Below are 21,310 nucleotides of genomic sequence, written 5' to 3' on the forward strand. Positions count from 1 at the left end.
CATGATTTTGATAATGTATGTATGCGAGTCATGTAAACGATGAGATTGTTTGTAAAGCACGCTAGTCATGTATGTATGTGTTTCTATCCTTAATTTGGGCTATTTCGTCATTATGATTCTACTGATATACTAGAATACAAATGACTGTACTTGGATTTGCTTCAGCTTTATTAAACTTACACTAGCCACTTCTACTTCAGAGCAGCATCGAACACTTTGGAAGTTGTTAGGTGTTTACTAACCTTCTGATCAATTCCCAACCATTTCTGGATAAGCTGCAACACTGTTTCGTCCTTCAAAAGTCCTCGATGACTCGCTGCGACTCCTACTCTCTCAGTTGCTTCAAAACCATCCGCCTTCCAAATGAAAGATGCACGTTTATGTAAATAAAACAACACGCGCACACGAACACAACGACAACAAACATGTTTTTTGAATGCATGAACTAAATTTGGTGAAATAGCACACCTTGGCTGATTCACTGGGAACTGTACCATCTCCGTTCACATAAGAATACTGAGGCTGCGGAGGGGAAGAAAAACAAGTGTGATAAGCAGTCAGTCATATATTGGTAGTTCTTATACACAATGAAGAATATCATATTACTCAGAGGTCCCCATTCACCTCATTGTTATCATATTTAAAAAATTGTTATTCGGTTGATCAGTGAAAATGGGAATGCATCAAAAACAGTATTTACTTCTACATCCAAACTGTTTATTAATTAATCAAAGCCAGAAAAGACAAGAAATTAAAAACAAAAAATAAATGAAGATAAAGGTCATTTAGTAGTATTGCTCCTCTTTAAGAAGAATTTTCCATGTTTGGTGTTGAAGGGCTAGTAAGCTCAGGACAGATGATGTTTGGGAGTCGAAAGTCTCTTTGTAATTGGTGATCGCCACTGACGAAAATTTGGGCTAAAAAGGATTTATGTCTCGTATTTCTCGAAAAACCTATTCTATTGATGGGATTTGGTATGATACTTAAGAAATCGATCCAAACAGTTCGGGACCAATGGACAGTAAGGTTATTGGAATGGTGGCATCTGTCAGGAACTTTAGCCATCAATGACTTATCTTTTAACATTGTGCATGTAACGACCCAGGCCCACCGCTAGCAGATATTGTCCTCTTTGGACTTTCCTTCAACGTTTTTAAAACGCGTCTACTAAGGAGAGGTTTCCACACCCTTATAAAGGGTGTTTCGTTCTCCTCCCCAACCGATCATCTCACAGTGCATATTCAAACAAGAAACTAAAAAAAGGATGTGATTGTCCAAACAAATAGACCATCTTAAAACCATTAACAGTGAACCCAAAAAACAATCCAATCAGAAGACAAAAAGAAGGTTGAAAACCTGAACAATGTCTATCTTAAGTAGAAGAAAGGCCTAACACATAAAAGCAAAAGGAAATTGAATCACTCACCAAAGTTTTGCAGATTTCAGACAAGTCCTCAATCGGCAATGACTCGGAACCATAGCTGCATCATAGTTAATACCATATGTTCATTATTTAATTCGAAACAGAGGCATTAAACATCAATGAATTGATATCAAATTTATGAAAACAGCCATACCTCTGGACTACTACACTGACCCATTCATAATTTATCGTTACAATGATATGAAAGACAGTCTTTTTACTGAAAACTAAATATGCATCTAACACATAATGCAAAGTTCATTAATATACCACACATCAAAAGGCGTATCGAACGATGTTCCATAAATATTATAGAAGGAGATTCCATCTGGTAGCCTTGCATTATCAATCACTTGGCGAGTACCATTAGCCCATTTGAGAATATCCAAGTTAAAGGGCAGAGGAATAGTCTTTCCATGAAATTTTATCTGCAATAATTGAAATTAAAATTAGCTTGGGCCAGATGACTTTTTAACAGAATCAACGTGAAGTGTCGTACCTGGTTATTTCTTAGTGCTTCTTCGAATAAAGCAATGCTATCAGTTGGGCCATATGATTTCAATTCAACAGAAGTTTTCCCATCAACAGAACTCTTTTGCCAAACTTGGATCTGTGGTTGTGCATGCCAATTGAATCCTAGATTTCCCAGCATCTCATAAATTGAAGGACATTCAACCAACTGCACGTAAATATCATTAGTAGACTTATGACATATCATACACAAAGAAATGGTATCATTGAGAACAAAAGCACAATATCATTAATGAGACAAAGATATGCATGAAAAAAATGGTTGATAAGGTATCCAACTTGTCAATAATGATTCAAAAAAATACCCTTGCAATCATTTTAGGTGTAAACTAAACCAACTAGACACTGACAGTAGGAAAGTTACCAGCTGGTGAAATGTCCACCTAGATACGAAAAATTGGCTTTCATAGCCTTCGATAAATTGCAATCCAGTCAGCAGACAATCATTGATGCATCCTGGTGCCCCTGTCAATCATTTTTACAGTGAATATCGTCGACTGCTTCATAACGAACGTTTAGAATAACAAAGGGAAGGAGGCAGATAACAAATTAACAACTATTATAATTGTCCAATGAAGAGAATATATAGCAAATCGATTCTCTATGTTCTAACTCATGCCTAATCTCCATCCTTTTTGTTTTTATCCCCTAAGTTATAATTAATGTTTAGAATAATTGTAATGGGGTAAAATTAGTTGTTAAATTTGCAAATATGTCATATATAGTTTGCAAATATTCAACACCAGCAAGAATTTTTTAATCAAAGAAATTACTACCTTCTTATACAAAATTTGGATCAATCAAGAGATAAGACTAGAATTAGATTATCTCTTAATATCAAAGATCTAGAAGTCAGATTTGGAACCTTATTCTAAATTAAGTTACCCACAATCAAACTTAATCGAGACTTGATTGAATGGCTCGGATGCAGTATACCTGCTTAAAGTCATAGAAATGCCACCAATTTTTAAGGGTGAAAGTCTAAATTGAGAGCTCAATTTCATTCCCCCAAAATCTCATAATTTTCTTCTTACATACCATTTTGTGGGTATAGATAGCCTTCCCACAAAAGAAACCTTCAACCCTTCAAATGTTTACTAAAAGAAGTTAGTTGCCATGGTGGTCAAGTTCATCCCACTACCCTTCAAATACCCACTAAAATGAGTTACGAAATTAAAATAATAAATAAACTCTTCAAGAAATTATCAATCAAGTGAAATGTATGACAACCACATGCTCCTCTTCAATCTTGCAAATAGTAACTTTCAAAGCTCCAAATGGTCATGTAGATGAAAAATGAACGCTTGTTGAATCTTCTTGACCTTCGATCGTGTAATAGGTCAAGTTGAAACTAGTGGAACACATGATTCTTAGCTGGAGGTTTGTTGTTCGACCAAGTATAAGTCCCTTTCAGTGATGAACCCTGAACCCCAGAGGGTTGACCGAGGGAGCGGCCCAAAAAATGCCTCCTGAGTTGTTAGTGATAACCTCAGTATCATTAACAATGTGGATTCCTTTTAGTGCTACTCTAGTGCCATGGAAACCAGCCATAAAATCAACAAAAAAAATCGCCATTAAAATAGGGGTTTATGTTGAACAAAAGAGGATTTTTCAATGATGATGGGAGAGAGACTTTCCCTGGTATGAACTCCATGAGTTTTCCTTGTCAAATGATGGCTTCCATCAAATCCACGCATGATGAGGTCTTTCTGGCAATCTCAACAAAACCTCCACAGATATTTCCTACGTGTTTTAGCATCTCAAAATCCTAATGGTTGAGAGGTAGGTTTTTTATTTTAATTCATCCTCCATATGAAGGAACCACTAGGTTGTTCAAGTGTTCCTCATCTACCATGGTTCTATTTACAACAGAGAGCTTTCCACTTTTTTCGTGCAACGGAGGAATGCCTTGTCCACCCTAAAAGGATTTAGATGGAAGAAATGATTGAGCAAGGATTGTATGCTTCTAATGATCATGTACCAATCGTGAATGTCCTTCCAAGAGTTGTGAGCTAGCAATCTAGAAACCACCGAGACAAAATTGAAGTTCATTTCCACCACTTCCTTTTCTTTCCTCCTCACCCAAAAGTAGAAGCATTTTAAGTTTCTTTTATACCATTTTTACGAAACTTTTGAGAAGTTGATCATCTTTAACTAGCTCGAACTACAATATTTTTCCTTAACATGATTTGGAAAAGTGAAAGATGAGTGCTGATTTTTCTCAACCTTTAAGAGAAAATCTCGCATCATTTCCCAAAAAACTATACATTCGAATTTCCAACTGATACTTGAATTTTCTTTCTTGGGGAATTCTATACTTGGCCAGACGGATAGTCTCAGAAACATCTTTGACTTGCTTATAAAGAAAAAATGAGTGCACAGGATTTTGCAATGGATCAATCAGAGTGTTATCCAAAACAGATGAAACACAGGGGAATCTTCAACTTGTACTTCATGTCTTCAACAAACTCATTGATAGGCCTATACCAGACTGATATAGCTTACAATTGTGTCATATTTGCAAATATATTGAGCTTATGCTATATTTTCTATTATTTTGTGTTAGATCGTTGTACATTCAATTTTTCATAACAAATAAATAATAATGAGAAACTAACTTAGAAGGACAAGGAACAGTTTCAATGATTGAACTAGATTTAGACTATTGATGAATGGAAAGAAGCAATAGGTTTGAATTACCTTGGAAAGGGCAAGCTATAGCAATCCACTTATTTACGTATTTGGAAAAAATCTGCCAATCAACAATAACCACATCATGCCGAATCCATAAAACAAGTTGGTGCTCATCAATGCAAGTTTCAACTAGTCAAGAGAATACGTGCGTACATCATTATGGAGTGACATGAAACACGAAAGTAGCAGTCCACCCATAGAATGAGATATTATGTTCACTTTCCTACCACCAGAAGCTTTACTAGCAGTTTCCAGCTTCGCTTTAAGACCATCCATAGCCTTGCCAATTCTGTCACCAACAACCAATGCTCCTACATCAATGTTGATTCATGCATACACTTTCGGCTACTAGCAATTAAAATCATACATGAAATTTTGATACTAAAACAAGTGATGAAGAATGATCTACCTATTACTCTGCCGGAAATCATAACCAAAACCAAACAATGTCGTTCCCTTCTTGTAGCCGCATCCAACAAGCATATCAATTATATTATGAAAGTGATAAACGTCATCCACATGGAGGCATTTTACCACCTGTAACAGTAAAAAGAAAACTCTGGTAGAGTATGATGATAAAAACAGATCAAGCAAATTAATAAAATTCTTCAGATCAATATCCCAAGAACCGGATATAATGCAATTGTTGGGTCATTTTGGAAGCATGATAATAGTAATGAAGAAGAAACATAGCAGGAGGAGTTGCTTAATCACTCTTACAGCAGGGACAACAATCAACTTGAATCATTGAATGAAATCGACAATAAATGGTGGAAGTCAGTAACTGAAGGAAGCCTATGTCTCGCAAGAAATTCATATTAAGCATTAGCAATTCTGGCCTCTAGTACACACTCAAGAACAGAAAAAGAAGAGTAAAGAAAACAATTAAAAAAAACACTTTGAGGCTCTTTTGGTAAAGTTTTTGTTTCATGTTTATCGTTTTTAGTTTTTTATTTCTTGTTTTTTGTACCCTCTATTTTATTTTATTTTTTAATTGTGAATGGTAAATTTTTTTTCTTCATATTTGTAATCATTTCTTGTTTCTTGTTCCCTAAGGTCTTAAATTAAAAATGTGAAAAACATGTTTGATACAGTGAAAACCTTCAAGAGATTCTCAAGACAAAACATCAACCGACAAGAAATAGAGATAATGGACATCAGTGTTAGCATAGAGGATATTGACGACTTCGTCAACAAATAAGGTTGTAAAAATGGTGAATGATGGGAATGCCCCTAAATGGGAACCCTAAATCTTTCTCCTTTTGGAAGACCATCATTGAAAACATAGAAATAAGGTTATAGACATGATCATCGTGCTACACTTCCAAAGGCGGAAGACTCACTCTAGCACAAGACACATTGTCTAACCTTCCTACTTATTACATGTCTCTATTCGAAATGTCTCAAAGTGACTATAGGAATAGAAAGATTGTTCAGAAACTATATGTGGAAAGTGGGATCACATCTTGTTAGATTGAATACCATAAATCTCCCGTTAGACAAGAGAGGTCTTGGCCTATATTCGATAAATGAGAAGAACAGAGTCCTCCTAGCCAAATGGATAAGGAAATATTACCATGAAAGCACCACCTTGTAGAGAAATCTTATAAAGGCTAAATGCGCTCCTACATTGTGTGCAAATCAGTCCCCCCAACTTCTACAAAGGGGCCATGGAAGTGCATAAAAAAGCACCAAAACCTCATCGCCGAACACATTCACCAATGGGTGGGTGATGGAGGAAACACATCTAGCTGAACTGACTCTTGGATTGACAACACCATGCTTGCTTTCCAGTATCCTCTTTTGTGTAGACTCTCTCATTACAAGATGGCAATGATCAAAGAAATATGGAAAGATGCCAACAAATTTTGGAACCTGCAGCTCGGTGAGAACCTAAAGGATAACGAAGCAATAGAATGGCTGAATAAAATCTTGACCTTGCCCAAATTATGTTGTCCCGGAAGTAGACTCGTTGAATGGCTTCCTAGTGCTGACGGAATTTTCTCCACAAAATCTTTGATGATATGGGGGAAAAGGTAGAAGCCATAAACCCCACCCTAAAAGATAAAATGGAAAGGAAATCACCTTAAAAATGTAAATTTTTTCCCAAGGGAAATGGTGCATAAAGCCATTAGCACATATGAAAAAAAACAAAACAAAAAAAAAAAAAAAAAAAAATGCAAATGCCCTACCTGACTTTATTTCCAAATTGGTGTCCTTTGTGCAAGAAAGACAACAAATCACAAAACCACTCATTTATACAATATACATACACTTATAAGTTTCTAGATAAAGATCCTCAATATCTTCAAATAGCACCTCACTTTTCCTAGGGAGGCAAAGGAGTTATTGGAATCAGCCTTTAACGTCCACCCCTTCAAGAATGCAAAGGCTCTATTATGGACAAAACTAATTAGGGCTTTATTTTGGTATCTATGGAAAGAAAGAGTATTCACAGAAAATACACATACTTATACTAGGCTCTTCGAAAATGTTGTTTACCTAACCATTTATCGGTGAAACTCGTCCAACACTTTTGCTTCCTAAAGCAATACCCTCATTGTAAATTGGGAAGGTTTTTTGTAAGCATCATAATAACACATCCTTTTGGTGTTCCAAATATCAATAAAATTGTCTCTTATAAAAAAAAATGATGAAAAAGTTATAAAAACTTTGATGTAATTTCATGTGATCTTACCGCAGATGGATCTAAAATATCAATCGCATACAGGCCATCATCATCATCAGGGACCAAAATTTCTATGTTATCATCCACGCATTCCGTATAGCCTGAAAAAACAAAAATCCTCCAATGTTCATTTAGGAAATTCAGATAAGTCTTCGCAAACTTAAAAACAAAACGTGGAGAAAGTTTTCTACTACGAATAGTTTCTATGGACATTATTGCAGGTATATATTAAACTAAGAGAACCCAAAAGTGTGGTACTAACCTAACAATCGACATGTCAATATATCACTTTAAAGTCGTCTTTGTCCCATGCGCTCGGAAAATCCATCCTGATTGAAATTGGAAGATTTTCCTTTTTTTCAATAAAGTGCACAACTACAAAAAAAAAAAAAAAAAAAAAAAAAAAAAAAAAAAGAGGCTATATACTGCTCAATTGCAGAACATTGGGTTTGATGTAAGAAAAAAGGCCAAAACTGGAGGTAAATTTACTAGTACGCTTCCCAATTGCAGGAAAAAAAATGGTGTTAACCCTCCCATATACTGCCCCAACCAAGAAACGTGCGTACTCTTCAAAACTTTCAACTTCTAGAGCTTAGCCAAATAAAAGAGATATCCATCAAAAAGAGAACCAGATGAGGAAAAAATATATATTCTTCGAAATAGAAGACACTTTTCATTGATATCATCAAAAGATCTATATAATAGTATGCATTCCCTATTCCTCCAATGAAGAATTAGAAAACCCTCTATGGTTTGAATTTAACAAGGGGTGAGTAATTATAAAAAAACTAGAAAGGAACACCAAAGTGTCATGGTCATGCTTGTCCAAGACGTGTTGTATGTGACCGCATGTTTATGTCACGTCAAACCCTTTTACTTGCTTTCATGTTATATTACTTTCTTATTGCATTTTTGTTGTATGACCATTTGATGAAATCGTGTCTTACACCAGGAACATGAATCACCTCAAAATGTTCTAAGGGGGACCAAGTAGGCATAAAACCTCATCTGATCAAGTATTGTAATCGCTCTTGCCTACATGTTTTCTATGCAATTGACTTTCACAATATTTATTTTCAACTTGTTTTCAACGATTTTCCTCGTGCATGTTTTCTAAACATTTTCTCCCAAAATGTAGCTCGAGACTCAACCATATGTCCGGATTGTCCATGAATTACGATTTTTACATAGTTGACTTGTTTACTGGATTAGAACAAGTGTTGCACAATCATTGTCTCACTGCCGAAAAGAGTGTGATTGTGATAAGTGGTATCAGAGTTGCGTTAGCTTTTAGTCCCGTTAAAGACCGAAATGATGTCAGCAACAAAATAGGTGTCTAAGTCGCAAGTTGAGTGACTCATTAAGATTGAACATGAAATGTTGTTCCTCAAAGAAGCCCCCAACACAGTCCGCTTCCTAGAAGAACGAACGATGGAACTAAATGAAAAATTTGGTGGAATCAATGTTGTGAGCACTTGTCTGGTTGGGTTGCCAATCAAGGAATTGATATTTAAGGTTGACTCCCTAGAAGAAAGAGCTACACAGTCGAGTAGCTTAGAACGCAGAGGTAGCTCTGAGAGCTCTGTCGCACACATGGAGGTGTCGAAGAGCTAGATAGTTCACAAAAGATAATGTTGAAGCTTTTCAATGAGTTGAGTGAAGATTAAAGGCAACAATAGACGCCCCATCAAGGTAGAGATGGTCGAAATGAATATACGAGTAAACTTGACCATGCCGACCGTAAAGAATCAAACCCTAGGTCAAGCTTAGGTTGGGCTTAACAAGCTGAACATCTCGGAACCCACGGCTTTCAAAGGGAACCAAGATGCCAAAGAACTCAAAATTTATATCTTCGACGTTGAGCAATACTTCAAAGCCATAGGAACCTGTTCGGAAGAACTTAAAGTCATCGTGGCCACAATGCACCTAACCGATGATGCAAAACTATGGTGGTGTTCAAAGGTGAACGATATCCAAAATGAATCATGTGCCATTAACTCTGGGGAAGATCTCAAGGAGTTGAGGACTCAGTTCTTCCCGTAAAATTCATTGCAAGGCAGAAGTTGTAGGAACTAAGGCACACTAAAGGAATAAAAGACTGTCAAACAATTCTGCGTGTTGATGTTGAACATCAAGGACATGTCAGAGAAGGACAAGGTATTCCACTTTCTCGAAGTCGAAGGATTTCAACCATGGGTAAGAACAAAATTAACAACAGAAAGTACAAGATCTTGCCGCTGCATTTGCCACCGTGGAGATACTCATGATTTTGGTAGTGAGGCGAATTTTCAAAAGAAACAAACTTCATCCCTGAACGCCTAGGGCTCACCTTACAAGCCCATAGGTTAGAGGAATAAGGGCACCAGTAGACCGAATGGAGGGGATGATAGACCAAGTGGGGGAACATATAGACCGCCTCATAACCTAAATGTTGGCTCGTGAGGACCCTACCCCTAAAGGAACAATTAGACGATGCCCTTAAAGTGTCTTATATGCAAACGCCACCCCAGACTTTTCCATTGTCCTTACGAGCAGCCCTTAGTGCACTTCAAGTCTCGGTACAAGGAGGGAATGACCCTGAAGCAGAACCAGCAACTGATAAAGAAGAAAACCACGATACCCCCATAATAGGAGTGCTAGAATTTTTGCCAGTCATACAAAAGAAAGTGGATCCAAAAGAAGTAGTCGAGAAAGGACTAATGTTTGTCGATATTATGATCAATTCTCAGTCGAGTAAGAACACCATGGTAGATTCAGGTGCGATCCATAACTTCATATTAGACCAAGAAGCCCATAGGTTGAGAATAAAGATAGAGAAGTACTCTCAAAAAATGAAAGTTGTCAATTCAAAGGCCCTACCTATTGTTGATGTCTCCAAGAGAGCCTTAAGTTATGGACTTGGTCAAGAGAAATGGATCTAGTTGGAGTACGTATGGACAACTTCGACGTAGTGCATGAGGATTGACTTCCTTTTAGAACACAAAGTCGTCCCAATGCCACTTAAGTGTATTTGGTTATTGGTTGCAATCTGATGATCCCCACAACTATGAAGTAGCCTGGCAATATAAGAATAATTTCAGCCTTACAATTGAAGAAAAGGCTCGCCCGGGAAGAGCCCACGTTTATGGTCATACCAATGGTGGAAGAAGCTACCACCACCGAACTCATCCCAAGTGAACTGGAGATGTCCTACATAGTTATGTTGATATAATGTCGAATAGCTAACCAAAGGCATTACCCCCTCGACGGGGCATAGATGACCAAATTGACACCCTACCTGGGGTCAAACGCCCAGTGAAAAATGCATATCGGATGTCTCCACCAGAGCTAGCCAAATTGAGGAAGCAGTTGGACAAGTTACTAGCTGCGGGGTTCATCTGTCCCGCAAAAGCCCCTATGGAGCCCATGTACTATTTTAGAAGAAGAAAGACAGAACATTACGTTTGTGCATCAATTACAAGGCCCTAAACAAAGTGATCGTACACAACAAGTACCCATTGCCAATTATATCTGATTTGTTTGATCGGCTCCACTGGGCTAAATACGTCATGAAGCAGGACTTATGTTTGGGATAGTGCGTATTGCTGAAAGGAATGAACTCAAGACAACTTGTTTAACAAGATATGGGACATTTGAATTTCTGGTGATGCCCTTTGGAGTGACAAATGCCCCAACAACATTCTGTACTTTGATGAATCATGTTTTTCATGAATACCTAGACCAATTCGTCGTAGTATCTTGACAATATCGTCATATACATCGTCAAGCTGGAGGAGATCAAGATACACTTGTGCCTTGTCTTTGAAAAGCTAAGGTAGAATCAGTTATATGTGAAAAAGAGAAATGTGCCTTCGCCCAAAAGTGCATCAACTTCCTTGGGCACGTCATCAAGTGCGGGCAAATAAGCATTGATAGTGACAAGATAAAAGCCATCCAAAAGTGGAAGTCCCCACTTCAGTGACCTACGTGCGATCTTTCTTAGGATTGGCAAACTATTATAGGCGGTTCTTCGAAAAGTTTTCACGATGAGCCGCTCCATTGACAGAGCTATTGAAAAGACCACCCCTAGTCGTGGTCAGATGAATGCCAAAGGGCATTCAAGGACTTGAAAACAACCATGATCAGGAATTCTGTCCTTGGCTTGGTTAACTTTCAAAACCTTTCGAAATAGAGACAAACACATCCGACTTTGCCCTTGGAGTCGTCCTCATCCAGGAGGGCCACCCTATTGCCTATGAAAGTCGGAAGCTCAACAGTGCAAAGAAGAGGTACATGGTATCGAAAAACGAAATGTTAGTTGTTGTTCATTGTCTCCGAGTTTGGAGACAATACCTACTGGGATCCCACTTTATAGTAAAGACAACAGTGTCATTTATCACTTCTTTGACCAACCGATGTTGACGTCTAAGTAAGCTTGATGGCAGGAATCATTGGCTGAATTCGACTTCAAATTTGAGCATAAAGCGGGAAAGAGCAACCAAGCTACCAACGCCCTGAGTCGGAAGGGCGAACAAGCGACCCTGAGCATGTTAGCCCATATTCATTCTAGTAAGATCGACGAGTTAATGCGAGATATCATTAAAGAACACTTACATAAAGACCCTTCGAACAAAACTGTTGTAAATCTAGCCAGAGCCGAGAAGACTAGACAATTTTGGGTCGAAAGGGATCTTCGAAAGGAAAGGAAACCATTTGTATGTCCCAAGAGCAGGCGAGCTAAGAACGAAACTTATACACAAATATCATGACACCTTATGGGTCAGTCATCCAGGATGGCAACGTACGTATACCTTAATGAAAAAAAGGGTACTTTTAGCCAAATATGAGAGACGAAAAAATGCAGTACAAGACATAATGTCTCATTTGCCAACATGACAAAGTTGAAAAAGCCAAGGTCTCAAGACTCCTCGAACCCTTGCCAATGCCGACAAGACCTTGGAAAAGTGTGTCGCTAGACTTCATCACACACCTCCCAAACGTTGGCAAACATGAAACCATCTTGGTCATCATCATCCGATTCTCAAAGTATGCCACATTCATACGATATGCTCGGCCGAATTGACTGCCCAACTGTTCTTCAAACACATTGTAAAGTTCACGGCCGATTTATCGGGACATTCGAGATAGAGTTATTCACGTTCTTGAGGACAAATTTGAACATCTCCTTGAGTTACCACCCCCCGGCGAATAGATAGACTGAGCGATTCAACTGTTTACTAGAAGAATATTTGCTACACTTCATTAACGCTCGTCAAAAAAATTGGGTGCAATTACTAGATGTGGCCCAATTCTGCTTTAATTGCAAAACTAGTTGATCAACTGGGATAAGCCCCTATGAAATTGTGAGCGGAAGGCAACCATCCTTGTTCCATCTTATTGACCACCTATATACCGGGAAGAATCCTCAAGCCCAAAGCTTCCCAAGAGAATGGAAGCAAACAACATATATAGATATAGCTCAAGCTTACTTGGAAAAAACTTCAAAACACATGAAGAAGTGGGTGGACAGAAAGGGTCGCCCCCTCCAATTCTGAGTAGAAGACCAAGTCCTCATCAAATTCAGTTCAGCACAAATCCGTTTTCGCAGCAGAAAGGACCAACGACTTGTCAGAAAGTACAAAGGTCCAGTCGAAGTTCTCAAGAAAATCAGGGCTACGTCTTATAGGGTGGCATTACCCACATGGATGAAAATTCACCTAACCTAAAACCTTACCACCCCGATCCAAATGACGACAGTCGCAATTTCGTCACTAGACCCAGAATAGACCCAAAGTAGAAAGATGACAAAAAAAGTTGAAACGATCCTAGATGACATTGTTAGGAAAGTTGGAAGACCCGTACGAAGAGTTTGAGAATTCCTCATCAAATGGAAGGAACTCACTACCGAGGAAACAAGTTGGGAATGCGTTGAAGACCTGGACTCTACTGCAATCCACATTGCAGAATTTGAACATAGTCGGCTGACGAGGACATCAACCAATTAGGTAGGGGAGAATGTCATAATCATGCTTGTTCAGGGCATGTTGCTTGTGGCCGCTTGCCCATGTCATGTCAAACCTTTTTACTTGCTTTCATGTTGTATTACTTTCTTACTGCATTTTCTGTTATATGACCGTTCGACAAAATCATGTCTACTTCAGCCACACATGAATCCCCTCAAAATGTACTATAGGGGGACAAAGTATTCACCAACCCCCCCCCCCCCCCGGATCAAGTATTGTAATCGCCCTTGCCTACATGTTTCAATGCAATTGACTTTCACAATGCTTAGTTTCAACTTGTTTTCATCTATTTTCTTTGCCCAAATTTTCTAAAACATTTTCTCTCAAAACACGGCTCGAGACTCGACTATACATCCAAATTGTCCTCGAATTACAGTTTTTACACAACTAACTTGTTCGTTGGATAAGAATAAGTGTTGCACAATAGCTAATCCATTGTCGTGTGATACATAGCACACATATTTAGTGAGATTAGAACCATCCACCCAACAACACTCATTCCATGAAAGACTTCATTGTTGTTTTTTCCAACCATATACCCCAAATGAGAGTAATTGCATTCGGCCCTAAGACTTTTGCCTTTCCTCCAAAATTCTATATCCATCTACCTACTGATCCATATTGTTTCTTACCAACTTATCATAAATCCAAATGCAGCCCAATTCTAACAATAATGATGCCTTACATTTCCTGTTATGTGCACGATGGAAGAATAAACGAGCTTAGTCTTCTTTAGCCTCTTTAGAGAATTAATCCAATTTGGGTTTAAGGAAAATCTTGGGACATCTTGATTGAATCTTTGTTGACAATGTTAATCCTTTTGTGATATAGGGTCGAGGTCCAAGTAAAAACTTGTGTTTTCCTAATTCTTCCTTTTCCAAAATGAATTCATAATGTCATCTTTCAAGGACTCTTATTCCCATCAGAATATTGAATAAAGATGTAACTGAAAACTTAAATGATGGATGTAGATTCCAAATTTGATCATATCTGTAGTTGTTTGGTTCCTATTCTGTTGTTCATTTAATAATACTGTCAACTCTTAAATCAAACCATCTAATAGAGATTATAACTAACCCAAGTCAGGCCACCTTCCTGCAGCTTTCACATAAAAAGCCTCTCATCAGATTCAAGAGCCCTTTATCCAAAAAGGAAAAAAGAAACCTAAAAATGGACAAAAGATTTGAGGTGGGTGTCAATCAATGCCGACTAGATAGGTCATAGCCTGGCTTCATTGCCTAAACATCATGTTCATGATAGCAATCGTTCACGATGTTCTCCTTCAGGACTGAAAAGAAAGTCTCTCAGTTTAGCTTCAGTGTCCTCCTTCAACCTAAAGTTCATCCCTCCCTTTTGAACAACTGATCTTCGTCCTAGGCTAGAAGGTTGGAATCCACCATGGTTTTAGTTTTCCCTTGAGAGATTTGGAAGGATAAGAAGATTTTTGGCATGCAAGACAAAAAGTGTAAAGTAGGGTTGGCTCTCATTTACGTGCCTAGTTGGATCCTCTTGGTAATTGTTTTTGCATCAACCCTTTCTTTTTTATTATATAGAGTAGTTTCATATTTTTTTTCTTTTTGGTCTTAGTACTTTCAGACTTTTTCTCATTTCGATATTGTTGTTATTGGATGATGAAAGTCCCACATTGGCTAATTTAGGGATTGATCATGGGTTTATAAGTAAAGGAATACATCTCCATTGGTATGAGGCCTTTTAGGGAAGCCCAAAGCAAAGCCATGAGAGCTTATGCTCAAAGTGGACAATATCATACCATTGTGGAGAGTCGTTTTGTCTAACACTTGTTAGTATAAATTATCTTGTGACTTTTCGTACATGTACCTTTTATAATACAAAAAGCTAATTAAATCTCGTGTAATAATACAGATAAAGTAGGAAGATCAACTAGTTCTTTAATGAGATTATGTAAATATCTCTTTAACAAAAGGCTATGATTTACACAAATATTTCTTAAATCAAGTTCATTCCTTCTTCAACAAGTAAAATTTCTTAAAGTATATAGTTCTAAATAGTCGTTTTGAAAGTACAAAGGTTAAAACAAACAAAAGTTAAGAGTACAGAGACTAATAGTATTTTAATCTTCTTGTTATATTAAAAATAAACATTAACTTCGACCTGAAATACAAAAGAGAAAACTTTGTTCCTACTGATCAAGCAATGAATCAGCGAGGATTAGTGAAGAAAAAAAAAATCTCCCTAAAACAAATAAAATGACTAAGAAATATGGAACTACATCACCTAAAGTGACCAATTTGATAACCATTCAGGCTTTTAAAATTAAATTCATAAATGTTCCATCCCCACCCATTAGTTTTTTATATTCTGTTATCTATTTCTAAAAATGGTTTCAAAATTCAAGCCAAGTTTTAAAATCTAAAAGAAGCTAGATTTTAAAAAATAAAGTTGACAAAATAAACAAATGTAGTAAAAATTATAGTAAATAAATTAAGAAGGAACAAGCCTAATTTTCAAAAACAATTAGAGTTTGCTATAAATAGAAGGGAACACTGTAGTAGTTTAGTTTAGTCTTGAGTGTTCATCATTCTCCTACCACCAGTTTGAGTTGGTAAACAGAATGGTGCTAAAATAAGAAATTCTTCAGACAACTATAAGCTATTTCCTTTTTTTTATGCACAAAAAATATCATAATGATCTAAGAAACATTCAAGATATGATTCTGAAAGCAAAAGAAAACACAAAATTTGATTAAAAGCAGCTTTAAGAAAAGGAGTGGGGAACATAATGTAAAAGGAAGAGGAAAAGGTGGTCTGAAATCTGCCCCACCCTAAAAGGAACCTTAAAACACGTGCAGATGGAATAAAATAAACCCAACCCACCTAAGAAGTTCCATCACTGCCGAATCAACCAAAAACGCTGAAATATAAAAGGTAACAAACAAACATAGAGAGACAATTGGAAAGAACGAGTAAGGACCTGTGTCGGGATTGTAGATGGAAATGAGGTTCTCACGGAACACCAGGTCAGACAAGAAGATCCGTACCCATACGCGGGTCTGTAAGCCGAAGAATTTCTTGTTCTTGGCGTGAATGATGGAGCCGCCAATGCCGGAGACGAGCAGAACCGGGTCGCGATCGGGTTCGGGTTCGGATTCGGGCATCCGAGATCCGAAACATGGAAGAAAGAATCCTCCTCCTCCTCCTCCAACCATGGGTGTTCCAGAAGCGAGGTGAGGTCTGAGATGGAGACGGGTGGAAGAAAGAGGTAGAAAATGGAAGAAGTCTAGAAGGAGGTCGCGGTGGTTTTTATTTTTTCCTTCATTGGGAGATCGGATAAGATGGGGACTGGGGGTTGATTGCTAGGTACCACGTGTGTCACGTGAACTTTAATTTGTATTTTAACGCCAAATATACTTTTTAGGTCCACAAAATTTATTTATTTGTATTTATAATATTAAGATTATTTGAGCGATAGTCAATTCTAAGACGTTGGCAATTACTTGCTAGCAATGGAGAGTGATGGTTAGCGGGACGATGGCAATTACCTACAATTGCTATTATTGGTCATCGAGAAGTGAAAGTAGTGTGAGGATATTTTAGTCATTTTCACGTAACTTTAAAATTTGGAAATAGTTCCCAATTATTTTACTCAAAAACACAGTTTCATATATCTTAAAATTTTGGAAACGTGCTATTAATTTAATCATTTTGGCCTTTACGTGTAAAATGATTTTGGAAGACCCTTTAATTTAAAAGTGTTAAAAAAAAAAACTTTAGTATCTCAACTAGAATAAGAGTTGGATTAGGTTGGGAGGTTAGTTGAATTTTTGAAGAACTAAACGAGACTACTTATCTACTTTTTCTTATATGCATTCCCTCCTTCCAATAAATTAGTAAATATGGACAAACAAGTTTAGTTATTGTTGGCACATGAAATTCTATTTTATGAATTGAAGTGTATCTTTCAAAGATGCATATTATGCGTACATCAATCATGAACCTAGTTATGTCGAGATTGAAAAAGCAACGAACATCAATTTGTCGATGATGTGTCTTAGATACCCTCTTTTAGTTGGTCTCCTTATGGTATACCCTTGTTTCAATTCTACAAAATTCAATTTTCATGTACCAGGGTAACCTACATAGGTAGGTGATAGACTTAGTCTTGAACAAAAATAATTATTGTATATACTTATTAAGAAGGTTGGTTATGTAAATATTAATTAGATGTATAAATTGTAGTGTGAATAATGTATATTTGTCATTGCTATACTCAATTATAAAGTAGATCAAATAAATGCACTTAATTCCACATAAACCAAATACATTTTGCTGTAAAACTAATACATGGTAGATCCTAAAACTCTCATTCTGCCTTCAATGCATTCACCATCTACACAATATATATATATATATGGTAGAAAATGTCAAAATTCAATCAAAGCTCCATAAAAAATAATAATAATAATCTCCATATATAATATTTTAAATAATTTCTCACAAGAACAAAAATGACGAATGTATGAACATTCAAAAACGGGCCTTGCGTTTACGAGCCGTGTATTTGGAATCGGGCGGCACAGCATTCCCTTTTCTTCTCATCTGTTCCTTCTTCTTCAGTACCCATTCTCTTCCTTTGCCTCTCTTTGTGATTTTCTGCCTTTTCCTCGGTGCTGCCATACGAACCTACCATCCCAAGAATGAATTTATAAGAACATATGCCTTCAAAGATTTAACTATTATGGCAATAACCTAAGCAATGATTCAGTAAAGAAAGTGCAAATAGGCAGCATGAAAGCATACGGTTTGATTTTCTTCATCTTCGCCACTGTCATCATCGGAACAGCTCTCGTAATCTCCATCTTTTCCCTTCGGAACAGTCGAAGTAATGGATGGCGGACCGCAAGTAAGCACCAGGTACTCTTTTCTACTCCTTGCACTGTGTATTGATATCATGCTTGAGATTTAGCTATCCATCCAGACTCCCATAAGATTACTCATAAACTAACGAATATATATAGCAATAATCAACTTAATCAAGCAAATGCAACATCATCTGAGATTCCACTTTGTTTGATTTGCTTTTTGCTTCATTTATCAATGTTTTTGCTTTGAGAATAAAAATAGCATAAACAGCATTCATGCAATTTCATTATGGGCCATAAAATCAAAGGAAGAAAACTTGAGATCAGCAAAAGGAAATGTAGAAAAGATTTGAATGTTTATTTTTTTTTTAAAATGTAGCATATACCTGTGTGGGTAATCAACGACTACACCACCAGCAAATCCTGAGCGCATAGCAAAACCTAGAATCAATTCACGTTGGTGCACGTTTTCAGGATAAACTTGCAACACTGCTCGCGCGCCCCTTGCTAAGCATTTGTATAGTGATTCAAAGAACGCCCTAGAATGATTTGAGCAGGAAAAAAAATAATTTAACAAGATAAGAAATATAAAGAAAGAACAAGATCAGTAAATGCGTGTTTCATTTGTGAATCAAATTCATCTGTCAATATTTCAAGCAGGCATTCAGGTTATTCTTAAAAGACGGGGAGAATTTTGTAAGACATACTTCAATCTTAGTCGCGGATTATGAGAGGACTTGTCAGCGTTGCATAACCACTGTACAATTATACCAAATAAAATAAATAAATAAAAGGTAGAAGATCAATTACGAAGATAAATCAGGGAGAACCTCTGCAGAAGCCTTAAGACTGCTCGAGAAGCAATTCTTAGAAAAAAAAATTTAACAGTATAACGAAGTGAGACATGCTCGTTAAATTATCAAATTACTTTAATAAATACCTAGTTAATAATTTAAGAACTGCACTTAAAACTCCCAATGCTAATAAATTGGTCAAGCAAAAATGGAAGTAAGAACCAGAAAAAATGAGGCAAGATCTTGCTAACATTACAATTTAAAACATTTGGATAAAGTTTAAACTTAAACCCACAACAAATGTAGGATGAAAATGATCTCTCAATTCATCTCAATACCCACAAAACAAAAGCAAAGTAGTAAACCTGAACGGCAGAGATGCTAATAGCCCCATCAATAACTCCCGGACGTATTCCTAAGCCCTGCATCAGAACAAAAGAACATGTGATGCAGGAATCTTATTAAAATAAAATAAACCTTCGTCTCATATTGTAACGAGATTTTGAATGCCACTAGAGAAGAGCTATATTCTTTTATCTAAATTTGTCCACTAATAATAAACTAGGATGTCTTCTAAACAGAAAAAAGGAGAGAACACATGAAAACTAGTTAGATCACATTCCCACAAATGAAGTACCTGACCCATGTCACCAAGTAAAAGGTCACCGTCAGTCTCCCGCTCCAATGCAACATCTGAATTATTTTAAAAAAGAGCATTCTTAAGAAGGCAAAAGAAGGAAGTTCCTAGAAGTAACCAATATATTTGACCATATATTCAGATTTACGCCAATCATTAACGTACTAAGCATTGATTGAGAGATATCCAAACCAATCCATTGGTGTCCATGCTCAGTCAATGTTTCCCCACTAAGACCCGATCCACAGCCTGAAATAATCGAAGAGCATATGTGTTCAGAATAATCTTTTCAAAGGCATACAAGAACTCGAAACTACAAACAAATATGGAGGCATGAAATCTGAAAGCAAACTGAAAGCATGGTATTGTCCAATTATCTTTAATCAAGCATGACAACACATTGTAGTCTATCGCCACATCAAGTTGACTTGAATGCATCATTCACATTGAATTCCGTTAGACACTAAAAAGATGTGTATAAACAAGGAAATAAAAATAGAAGATTTATGCTCAAATTCATCGTCTAGAACACATGAGAAAAACGAAATATTAATTATCCATTGCTTAAACAGATCAAAGTCATCCATCCTCTTTTAACTAAAGTTTCATACAGAAATACAAAAACAGCAAGAAAGTGAAATAGTTTGTCGCACTATTCATGCCCATCTCATTATCCATGATTTACTATTTCAGAAACCCATAAGAGATAGGCACTTGAAGCTTTCGATTTCAACTTTAGAAGACTAGTCGTATGCATGGAGAAAGACAATTACCAATATCAAGAAGCAACCTGGGCACTCCATCATCAGGCAAAGCAAGAAGCTCCAACGCTCTATCTGTGATTTTTGCCTTCATCATACACCAAAAAACAAATAAACAAACACATATAGCATGGAGAAAACACTCCTATTTGTCTAGAAGACCCAGCACCCTACTTCTGAAAGTCAAAAACAAAGTCAGTAGTCTCAATTAAATTTACCAGTTACAAACACTTTTCAATATCTAGACTTTTCTTTTAGAGCTCGATACATGTTACCGCCAGTGCCTAAGATCAAAATTGAGACTAGAAAAGACATTATTTAAAGATCATTGGTAGGCCCACCTGAATTTCAATGATACGAGAGGATGAAGTATATTTCCGAGCCTCAGCATCGTTGTAGAATATTTCTGGAGGAGCTTGCAGTTCTGGTCTTGACGTCATATCCAAGCAGGGAAGAGAACCTACGCAATAGGGAACGAATTCCAAATCCTTACAAACCCTAAAATCTACACTAAAAACTAACTCCGTTTCATCTTCCCCTGGACAGACCAAGATATTTCAACAGAGAATCAAACATACACAGATGAGCTCAATTTACAAATGTATTCAATAAATCAAAGCTAGACGCACGCTGCAGTTCGAGAAGTCCCAATTTGCCGCAATCGTTGCTATTTTGCTAGTTATTAAAAAAAAAAAATGTGTGTCGAAACAACTCTAATGATGGAATACCAGTACCAACGAAAAACAGTGCGAATGTGGGGAAGAGAAACAGCTGTGTATTACCGGTGGATGACGGCGCCGTGCACGGAGGTATAATACAGTATCAACGAAAAACAGTGCGAATGTGAGAAGAAAAACTGGCTGTGCGGAGGGGTAAGAAGAAGATGAAAGGGTTTAGGGTTTCCAATTTATTGTATTTTCTCTCTAATTTGTATCTTTT

At 37.0% G+C, this 21,310-nt stretch overlaps 2 protein-coding genes across 3 annotated transcripts; both read right to left on the reverse strand.

The window, feature by feature from the left end:
• Nucleotides 1-5: 5 nt before the first annotated feature.
• On the reverse strand, nt 6-16,526 carry LCAT3 (lecithin:cholesterol acyltransferase 3). The gene is made up of 11 exons (XM_023691003.2): nt 16,292-16,526; nt 7,347-7,438; nt 5,058-5,185; nt 4,802-4,937; nt 4,655-4,706; nt 2,319-2,419; nt 1,923-2,102; nt 1,694-1,851; nt 1,427-1,481; nt 469-522; nt 6-356 (listed from the first exon to the last, which is right to left on the reverse strand). Exons 1-11 carry the CDS (start codon nt 16,524-16,526, stop codon nt 192-194), a joined length of 1,356 nt encoding a protein of 451 aa, XP_023546771.2. The 3' UTR covers nt 6-191.
• Nucleotides 16,527-17,599: 1,073 nt separating this feature from the next.
• On the reverse strand, nt 17,600-21,310 carry RID2 (S-adenosyl-L-methionine-dependent methyltransferases superfamily protein). 2 transcript variants are annotated; one of them, XM_023689755.2, is made up of 10 exons: nt 21,154-21,310; nt 20,713-20,831; nt 20,384-20,459; nt 19,776-19,859; nt 19,611-19,666; nt 19,339-19,395; nt 18,887-18,936; nt 18,566-18,718; nt 18,118-18,253; nt 17,600-18,000 (listed from the first exon to the last, which is right to left on the reverse strand). In XM_023689755.2, exons 2-10 carry the CDS (start codon nt 20,809-20,811, stop codon nt 17,845-17,847), a joined length of 867 nt encoding a protein of 288 aa, XP_023545523.2. In that variant the 5' UTR covers nt 20,812-20,831; nt 21,154-21,310; the 3' UTR covers nt 17,600-17,844. The 2 variants fall into 2 exon arrangements, with proteins under 2 accessions (XP_023545523.2, XP_023545524.2); XM_023689756.2 differs by having other exon boundaries at nt 20,713-21,046; nt 21,154-21,271.

Source organism: Cucurbita pepo, chromosome 11 (assembly GCF_057944985.1).
Source record: "Cucurbita pepo subsp. pepo isolate OVF chromosome 11, ASM5794498v1, whole genome shotgun sequence".
Classification (NCBI taxonomy): Eukaryota; Viridiplantae; Streptophyta; class Magnoliopsida; order Cucurbitales; family Cucurbitaceae; genus Cucurbita; species Cucurbita pepo.

Excerpts from the sequence above, each read along its gene's own strand:
- LCAT3 (XM_023691003.2), bottom strand. The coding sequence starts at position 16,526 with ATGGTTGGAGGAGGAGGAGGAGGATTCTTTCTTCCATGTTTCGGATCT. Across the intron at positions 2,420-4,654 it reads TATAGCTTGCCCTTTCCAAG|GGGCACCAGGATGCATCAAT; the intron begins GTAATTCAAACC and ends AATGATTGACAG. Across the intron at positions 357-468 it reads TTCCCAGTGAATCAGCCAAG|GCGGATGGTTTTGAAGCAAC; the intron begins GTGTGCTATTTC and ends TTCATTTGGAAG.
- RID2 (XM_023689755.2), bottom strand. The coding sequence starts at position 20,811 with ATGACGTCAAGACCAGAACTGCAAGCTCCTCCAGAAATATTCTACAAC. Across the intron at positions 19,860-20,383 it reads CAGGTTGCTTCTTGATATTG|GCTGTGGATCGGGTCTTAGT; the intron begins GTAATTGTCTTT and ends CGATTATTTCAG. Across the intron at positions 19,667-19,775 it reads TATCTCTCAATCAATGCTTA|ATGTTGCATTGGAGCGGGAG; the intron begins GTACGTTAATGA and ends AAAATAATTCAG.